The sequence below is a fragment of the Amborella trichopoda genome, chromosome 10, assembly GCF_054954075.1.
Source record: "Amborella trichopoda isolate Santa Cruz 75 chromosome 10, AtrichopodaSantaCruz75HAP2 v2.0, whole genome shotgun sequence".
NCBI lineage: Eukaryota > Viridiplantae > Streptophyta > Magnoliopsida > Amborellales > Amborellaceae > Amborella > Amborella trichopoda.
This window is the reverse complement of record NC_142345.1, coordinates 40,034,497-40,044,434: the sequence shown is the minus strand read 5'-3', so window position 1 is coordinate 40,044,434 and position 9,938 is coordinate 40,034,497. Positions and strand designations below refer to the sequence as shown.

The 9,938-nt window shown below is 36.5% G+C and overlaps 1 protein-coding gene across 1 annotated transcript; it reads left to right on the top strand.

The window, feature by feature from the left end:
* Nucleotides 1-8,998, top strand: LOC18434009 (putative inactive ATP-dependent zinc metalloprotease FTSHI 3, chloroplastic). The gene is made up of 4 exons (XM_006844085.4): nucleotides 1-1,428; nucleotides 4,261-4,584; nucleotides 4,793-5,093; nucleotides 8,572-8,998. The coding sequence occupies exons 1-4, from the start codon at nucleotides 328-330 to the stop codon at nucleotides 8,772-8,774; spliced, it is 1,929 nt and encodes a 642-aa protein (XP_006844148.1). The 5' UTR covers nucleotides 1-327; the 3' UTR covers nucleotides 8,775-8,998.
* Nucleotides 8,999-9,938: the final 940 nt, after the last annotated feature.

The following is a 9,938-nucleotide window of genomic DNA, read 5'->3' as shown; positions in this document are numbered from 1 at the left end:
GAACATGCATGTCCATGTAACACGATGCTCCAAGGCTGATTACTACAACTTGAGTAAGGACTAGTTAGTCATTAAAGAAAAATACAAGGACTCGAATTATCATTTTATTTAAACAAAACTGCCTGAAACTCTAGATAAGCTGAGGCGTCTCTTGATATCCTGGGGAATCTCCTCTCTCCTCTGAAACTGCTAAAATTTCACTGACAATATAGGAAAAATTAGGAGTTACTGTGTCTAAAACCCTAAACCTTTTTTCTCATCTTCTTCATTTCTATATTACTTGATTCTGGTGCATCAATGAGGAATTAGTCCTTAGTTTTATTGTTCATGGCTGCTCTTCGTGTATCATTGAGCTCTGGTATCGAGCTTCTCCATATTTGTAGCTGCACCAGTAAGCTTATTCCAGGGCCCAATAAAGATTTCCATGGAATCTCTTTGAGCTTCAGAGGAAAACCTAGGGTTCAGTTAGGAAGGCTTCGAACGCCGGCACCTTCTGTAACTCCTTCTTTGCTCACAAGTGGTAATGATTCAATGAATTTTGTGCATTTGATGAATTCATACGAATCTCTCTCTGGGAAGAAAACCCAATTCAGGATTTGGGCACATGGTGAGTCTAACGAGAGAATGAGCGGTGGTTTGAAAAAGCGTTTCTTGCTTGGTTTGAAAAAGCGTTTCTCGCTTCGGTTGAGGCCTCGCTTGCGATTGTTATCGGCTAAGCTGAAGAGAGAATTCTCCATGGAGAGACTAGAAGAAATGTTGGTACTGTTGCGCAGGAATTCAAAGAGAGTTACTCTCTCCACTTTAATGGCATTAGTGTTGGGTTTGTGTTATGGGTTTCTCAAGCTAACAGCAATGCCTCAACCTAAAACAGTGCCATATTCAAATTTGATCACAAACCTTCAATCAGGCTGTGTTTCCAAGGTTCTTTTCGAAGAGGGTTCCCGTCGGATATATTTCAATATAAACACTGATTCTCATATTGATTCCAAGTCATTTGATGATGTTTCATCAATATCGGAGAGTAAAAAAGTGGGTTTTCATGAATCAGAAGCTGCTTCATCTGAGAAAGCTGCTTCATTTGAGAACAATAGTAAGAAATTTGGGTTTGGTGAGAAAGGCAAAGCTCGGGGGCAAACAGAGTGGCAGTACCTGACCAGAAAAATCGACCATGATGAGAATTTTCTACTTGGTTTGATGAGAGAGACAGGAACTATGTATAGCTCAGCTCCCCAGTCAGTTCTCATGTCTATGAGGAGTGTGTTGATCACTATTTTATCTCTTTGGATTCCATTGACTCCTTTGATGTGGCTGCTCTATCGGCAACTATCTACTGCTAATAGTCCAGCAAAGAGGCGTCGAACCACCAGTAAAACTGTGAGTTTTGATGACGTGGAGGGGGTTGATGCCGCAAAATCAGAGCTCATGGAGGTGAGTTCATTCTTTGTTAGAATTGCTTCAAATTCTACAAGTGCAGATAGTAATATTGTCTATGGTAGAGGAGAAGGTATTCTATTAATTTGTTCATGAATCACTTATGACCAATAGGAATATATCAGAAATTTTTCTATGCCACACAAATATGTACAGTAATTTTTCTTCTTTGATTGCACATGTATACTGGTTTTGATACATAGTTTTTCCAAAATGATAGATAGTAGATAATGTCATGTAAATTGTAGTGGAGAGAAAACAGTTAATAAGGGATTATATCAACTTCGTATTTTGGAGATGTTTGTTTGTACATGGTGGATATAATAGTTTCCAACTAAATGTCACTCTTTTTTTTGTTTTGTTTTTTGTGTTTTGGGTAATTCAGTGGGGAAGACAAGCCCCTACCTTTTTTTTCAAGTAGATTGGGAGTTAGCTTTTTAAAGGTATTAGTGGGGTGGTGTTAATGGTGGGAATGAAAGCCACAATGTGGGTGCTACCACCACGACCCCAGCCCCTTTCCCCAAAAAAATGGTAAGTCAGTGGGGTTTTGGTCCCCTACCCTTTGGTGAGAATGGAGTCAGAGACCTTACCGTGGGGCTCGGCAATACTACCGCCAAGGCCCCAGGTCATTCTCCCAACTAAATATCATTCTTGTTAGCATAACTACAGATTCTAGGACTCTTGTGTCTCTAAACAAAATAAGGGCCTTTCGGAATGCATTAAGGGTAAAAATTTATTTTCTTTTCCCTTGGCTATTACTAAACAACGACAATTTGGTGGTGTTTCTACAAGAGTGGGGTTCCAAAAGTGATGGACCCGCACAATCCATTTGTGGTCCATCCAAACTGGCCATAAAGGGACACTTAAATTTTTTTTAATTTAAGAACCTGAAATTGATGTTGGAAGAGATATCAGTCAAAGAAGAAAAAAAACAAGGAAAAGAATCTGAAGACCTGATAAACCCAGTAGCTCACCATGTATAGCATGTCTCGAGAGGTATCCATTGCAATTGTTGGAATGAGTTCAAGGGATGCAAAAAAATCTTCGAAAGAAGTTATAATAGTATGTATGGTTGCACTTTTGAAGCTTCACAACATTGCTTTTCAAAGATCAGAGCAGGGGATGTCCATGTGAAATATGTGATGGCTCTGAAATCAACATGTCTGTGGACATATAACGCCACAGGGAACAAAAACAGCACGCAATGATGAAATTGTGGAGATGATGAATTCTTATTTGTATAAGGATATCTAAATTTCTCCTGGGGGATTGACCACACCATTGCTTTGAATGGCTTATTGAGTATAAGTGCAAGGGAACCTTACCATGCAGAAAAAGAAGATGAACCTATGTCAGCTGATTTTGAGAAAGAAATAAAAAGCATAAAATGGAAAATAGAAAGTTGATACATATCTTTGTCACTCTCTTTATGTGTGCCTCTTTGAAGGGTGCCAATATTCTTGTTAGTCCTTATGTGTACCTCTTTGAAGTGTGCCAAATTTGACAAAACCGAGCACATCTGTTAACTTTGAACTTTTCTGGGTGCACCTGTTGTTTACTTTTATTTGCCAAATCATCCATAGCTGTTTTTGTTTCGAGTAAATTGAGAGAATGAGGAGAGTCTATGGTGCAAATTGGATGTTTGGCTATAAAAGAAAAATCAAAAAGAAAGAATGATGGTAAATGGAGAAAGCTTCAGATATTCTTCATCATTTTATTAATGTAGAGCGTCTCACGAGGATCTATCTCTAAATTCACTAATACTATCGATTATGGTAACAACACAAATAGCTGCATCTGATCAAAATATGCATGGAACTTTCTCTCTGAAAGCTATAGGGCTTGGAGTTGGGAAAATACAATTGGTGTTCCTGATTCTATCTTACACTCTGTCTTGACTTGATTGTTGGAATCTCAGTAATTTACTCGTTTCGGTCTTAGGAAGTATATGGTATTGATGTGATAAATTATGTTGATCCTTCCTTGACGCCCTCAGTCATGTCTATGATAACTGCATTGACAATCAGAGAACTGAAAGGCTTTCAAGAAGAAGATAAAAAATGGGAACAACGATCTTCAAAGACTCCCTTCAGTTTGCTGAGTACCATTATCGATATGAAGGTAGCAGAGACATCCTCGCATTCGACTCCTGCATACAAGCCAAACCCGTCCTAATTATAATCTGGCCCAAAATCCCTGACCTCATACTTGTACGCTGTCTCCAAGTTGACCTTAAGAGTGATACCTCCTAATATGAAAAGGTCACTGATACAAAACATTTTCTTAATCTAGAAATTGTGTAATCTCATTAAAGCATCTTGTATATGAAAAAAAAAGATGCTTTGCATTGTTCAAAAACGGATCCCGAAAATTATGTCAAGATCTCTCGTTATTTGAGGGGCAATGGTTATACAAAGTGGAATAAGATTGAGCTCCTATGAATTTCTGGTGGTTAAATTTGGCAAAAATACATCTACAAAGAAAAGGAAGATCTCTGGCTAGACTCATCCACCGGGGCTGTCCCAGGCACAGAGGACCATAATTTTACCTTATGGCTTTCATGCCAATAACAGAACTACATCAGTTTGGGATATAACATATTTCATTATGCCTTCACTAGGAATATAAAGTAGACATTGACTATCTGTCATGTCCTGTTGGCAAAAGAAATGCATAAGCCCAATACAAAAGCAGTCCTATTGCACTTTCAACAAGTGGAATCTATGTTATACCTTTTTTTTTCCCTACTATTTATATATAATTTTTGTTTGTTTGCATCAGTTTTTGTACGTCTTGTGTAATGATGCATGTTTTGATTGTTTCTAACAGATAGTATCATGCTTACAAGGATCAATTAATTACAACAAACTCGGGGCAAAGTTGCCAAGAGGTGTGCTTTTGGTGGGGCCTCCAGGAACAGGGAAAACATTACTAGCACGTGCAGTGGCTGGAGAAGCAGGAGTGCCCTTTTTCTCTGTCTCTGCTAGTGAATTTGTGGAGTTGTTTGTTGGAAGAGGTGCAGCTCGAATCAGAGACCTCTTCAATGTAGCAAGGAAATGTTCACCATCAATCATTTTTATTGATGAGCTTGATGCAGTTGGGGGAAAACGAGGAAGAAGTTTCAATGATGAACGGGACCAAACACTAAATCAGGTATCCACTTATTTACAAAGAGGAAGAAGATAAAACAACAAGAATCCAGGAACCCACTTACTGAATTAAGAAAAAATGACATGAAGCTAAGCAACCACTTGTCAGGAAGAGACAATAAGAACAAACTATAATGGACCTAATCTAATCCTAATACCTGGGTGGTTGTTTTGTATTGAATTTGACCAAGCACTGCTAATTGCTCTTGCAGTTATTGACAGAAATGGATGGGTTTGAGTCAGATATGAAGGTGGTTGTTATTGCTGCAACCAATAGACCAGAAGCATTGGATCCAGCTCTCTGCAGGCCTGGCCGGTTTTCTAGAAAGGTATTGGTCAGGGAACCAGATGAAAGTGGAAGGAGAAAGATCTTGGCTGTTCATTTACGAGGAGTTCCGTTGGAGGAGGATCCAAATGTGATCTGTAATCTAGTTGCCTCTCTCACCCATGGTTTTGTCGGAGCTGATCTTGCAAACATAGTTAATGAGGCTGCCTTGCTTGCTGCTCGGAGAGGTAACAAAGACTGTCTATTGTGTCTAATCTTGCTTTAGCATTTCGAGGGAGATCTAGCTAAATATGGCATTTTCTTTTCTTATAAAAATGTTCATGGGTTTGATGGCATTTGTTGTGGTATGGATAAGAGCACCCTAATTTGTAGGTATAGAAATCAAAAGGTGCAGTCTTATAGTCCAATGCATCAGGTGGTGAGGCATAGGCCTCAATCCTGAGGTGCACCAATCAGGCAATGATACACTATTTGTGAGAGTGAACCTACTCATAAATTTAGGATTGGATCCCAAAGGATCTTATATGACAACTTCTGTCTTGATTTTGATGATTCATTTATATCCAAATCTTTGAACCATCCTGTGAATGAAAACCCAAAAAAAAAAAAAAAAAACCATTGCTCAGGACACTAGAACATACCTACACTTAGAAAGATTTCACTGAATGTACACAAATGATGTTAGATTTATACTAATTCTTTAGTTGTGTTTTTCACAAAAGGGAATTACCAATTAAAAAAAAAAACAAAAAAGGCCTCCAACACAAACACACACACCATATTTAAGGGGGCAAATGGCCCCCTTGACCATGGCTTGCCGATAGTCCTTAGGCACTCACTCATAATTTTATGGATCTTGGTCCATAGTCACTAGATATGTGATAGATGATTTTTATTTTGATAATTGATATATGATTAGATGAATTATCAGCTATAAAATGACTATAGTGACTCATGATATTATAATAGTGTGTGAATGCATGTAATATAAATGTTGATTATATGCCTTATATAGATAGGCAATGATACACCATTTGTTAGAGTGAACCTACTCATAAATTTAGGATTGGGTCCCAAAGAATCTTATATGACTACTTCTGTCTTGATTTTGATGATTCATGTATATCCAAATCTTTGAACCATCCTGAGAATGAAAACCAAAAAAAAACAATGTTCAGGACACTCGGAGCATACCTACACTTAGAAAGATTTCACTGACTGTACACAAATGATGTTAGATTTATACTAATCCTTTAGTTGTGTTTTTCACAAAAGGGAAAATGACCAATTAAAAAAAAAAAGGCCTCCAACACACAAACACACACACCATACTTAAGGGGGCAAATGGCCTCCTTGATCATGGCTTGCCGATGGTCCTTAGGCACTCTCTCATAATTTTATGGATCTTGGTCCATAGTCACTAGATATGTGATAGATGATTTTTATTTTGATAATTAATATATGATTAGATGAACTATCAGCTGTGAAGATGACTATAGTGACTCATGATATTATAATAGTGTGTGAATGCATGTAATATAAATGTTGTTTATATGCCTTATATAGATAGGAGGTCAGAGATAGATCTTAATGTTTGATGAACACCATCGAAAGACTATGGTGATTTGTGGATAATTCAGTACCCTTTCTTGTCATGGTGCTACTTTTAATATAGGACTCTTGCTATGTAATATTTGTTGTGCATGTGTATATAATAGTAAGAAGAATTGAATCGTTTGTTTTTCATTTTTTAAAAATTTGAATATATATATATATATATATATATATATATATAGGAAAATATCTCCATACCCCCCATTTTTAAGTTTTATATCTCAATAGACCCAATGTTTCAAAACATATCTTGGGTCATAAAAATTCTAAGTTTTATATCTTTTAACCCCCTAAGCTAATTTTATCCCCTTTAAACCTATTTTTTTGTCCCAAACAAATATAAGAAAGACATCCTTTCTAAACACCACCCTTTCTCTCTCTTCACGTGATTTTCTTGTAAATCTCTCTCTTTACCTATTTTTCCACTCTCTCCCCTGTGTCTCTCACTCTCTCTCTCCCTCGTTAGAGAGATAAATAGGGTGAATGTTAGCGAGTGAGAGAAATTTGGGTGGAATATATCACGTAAAGAGAGGAAGGGTTTAGAATGAGCATGTCTTTTTTATATTTGTTAGGGTTAAAAAAATAGTTAAAAGTGGGTAAAGTTAGTCAGAGGGTTAGGAGATATATTTTGAATCTTTGGGTCTATTGATATATGAAAACCAAAAATAGGGGGTACGAGGATATTTCCCCTATATATATATATATTATTTGCTTTTCCATATATGGAGCATACTAAAGTGCATATTTAGAACGTTATCATGTTCTTAATCTTTTGCATATATTATTTGCTTTTCCATGTATGGAACATACTAAATTGCATGTCTAGAACCTTATCGTGTTTTTAAATTTTTGCATTAGGTCATTTTTTTTTAAAAAAAAAAAAAAATATATATATATATATATATATATATATTTCTTTTTTTTTTTTGGTTTTTTGTTTTTGGATTCAAACATGATTACAACCCCAATGGCTCACTGTTAGGGCTTTATCTGGACCAGATCACTTCTATGCTTTGCTTTGCTTTTACCATCCACGCTCCTTTACTTTTTGAAGTGTCTAAACATTGTTAACATAAATGTATGCATCGTGAAATTATCATTTATTTGTTCTAAATAGCTTATGAATAATGTTTGTAAATAGTTAAGAGATTGTTATTAAAGAACTTTGTCATTTTTCCCCTAAAACATGGGTTACAGGCTAGCCAGACTGTGGTTTTGGTTTTCCCATACAAAATTTCTATTGAAATAGCACAAGGTTTGATGCGAATTGCAATTCCCATAATATATCAAAAAAGATAAAGCTGGGGACTTTTATACCCGTCATTTGTGGTGAAGAACGATATCATGATAAGGAGTGCCCTCTGGATGACTGCATTATTTTTTCAAGCAAACAGCATAGCATTCCTGTCATCCTTCGTTTTCAATGCTTTACCAACTCAAAAGTGAGAAATTTTTCTCTGCATGTGTGCACATGATAACATACAAGTTCTTTTTTCTTCTTTTGTTGAGCAAACAACCCAGCATTCCTATCCTGCTTACTGAACGAGTTTTAGATGTATGTATGTGCACATGCTAATGTACCATTTCTTGGTAGAAAGAAAAGAGAATTGTAATTTAAAAGTTATTTATTGTGCAACTTACACAATCAACCAATAATTTATCTCTGCTTTTCCAGATTATGAATTTCGTCATTGAGGCATTATTCTATAAAAAAGAATGACATACAAAAACCTAAGTGACTTCTGCACTAGACCTCACATTTGATACTTGTCAACAAAATCTGATTCTGGCTGGGATTTTATGTGAGAATGCTCTTTTGTTGCCCCAAAACAGTAAAACACACCCCTCTGGGGCATTTTTACCAAATCTCTCTCTCTCTCTCTCTCTCTCTCTCTCTCTCTCACGTGGTGCTCCCCCCCCTCCTCCTCTTTCTTCTCTCCCTCTCCCTGTCCCTCTATCTATCTATCTGTTTAACTCCAGTAGCAATGCTTTCATTAGACCAATTATGAATTATTTGATGTTTCATACTAGTTATTTAGATTCTTACGTTATGTGCATGATACTCCTTTTTATGTCTTGAGCTTTTATCAGGTGGTGAATTGGTGACCAGAGAAGATATAATGGAGGCAGTAGAAAGAGCAAAGTTTGGCATTAGTGACCGGCCAACAAATGAAAACTCAATAACCAAAGAGCTTGGAAAGTTGTTTCCATGGATGCCCTCTCTTGTTGGAAGGACTAATGTTACAAGAGATGATGGATGGCAGCAACCTCCAGGCTACCAAACTCTAAGCTAATCCTTGACAAGGTACGAGTGCTTATGTATTTCCTACACTCTTACTACTAAAAGTGGGTGTCCAGTCTGCCCAGTAAAATAGATGGAAAATTAAAAGGAATGTTCTTTGAGACTCTTTTTCAAATGAAAGATAAAGAGTCTCCATGTCCCTCATTTTCAGTTTTGTTGTGTATTAATGGATATTCTCCTCTTTCTCAAGCATTTAATAGAATTTCTTTTTTTGAATCTGAGTTTGTGATACTAATGTCTCTCTCCCCTTATGAGATTGAAACAAGTTACCTGAATCAATCCCATTTGCTTGGATTTACATAAATGAGCACAAGTAACGGGAAATGTATTGTATTATGGTCCAATGCTTTCTCTCTCTTTCTATATATATATATATATATATATATATATATATATTATATTATCATTCGAATCTTATCCCAACTATTTGGAGTTTGCTATATGAATCTTGTGTTCTGCCATTCTCTGCTCTATCAATGATCATATCTTAAATAAGGCTATATATCATAATATCTTTTATCACTACTTCTACCTTTGTCCTTTGGGGCCTTCTTTTTGCCTTTTAGAGCTTTCTATTTAAACCAAACCACACATTCTAACCAGTGTTGTATTAGGTCTACATTGCACATGGCTAGCCAACTCAAGTTTACGTTTCCTCATCTTATCACTTATTAAAGCCACACCAAATTTCCTTGGATGTATTCATTTGGGATTTTATCCCTTCTTGTCTTGTCACTCATCCATCTCAACATTTTCATCTCACCTACACTCATCTTATGAATATATTGTTTCTTGACCGCCCAACATTGTCCTATAAAACATTGTTGGTCTGACAACTGTCCTACACAAACACACATACATTCATACATATATGCATGTATTTATGCGTATGTGTCTTCTGGACGGCAAATGGTAATAATGAGGCATCATTCTCATGGAGAGAGGTCAATGGCGCACTTGAGCGGACAAGGATCTCATTACCTCCATTCTTTTTGGTTCAAGAGTGGAACTCATACGTACCAAATTAATTCTAGGGTTCATCCATCTTGTCATAAATTTGCTTCTAATAAATGCAATGCCGGAATCCAAGTTTTCAATGTTGGTAAATATCTAAGATTGAACGTGCATGCTATCTTTTACCATAAAATGTACGACA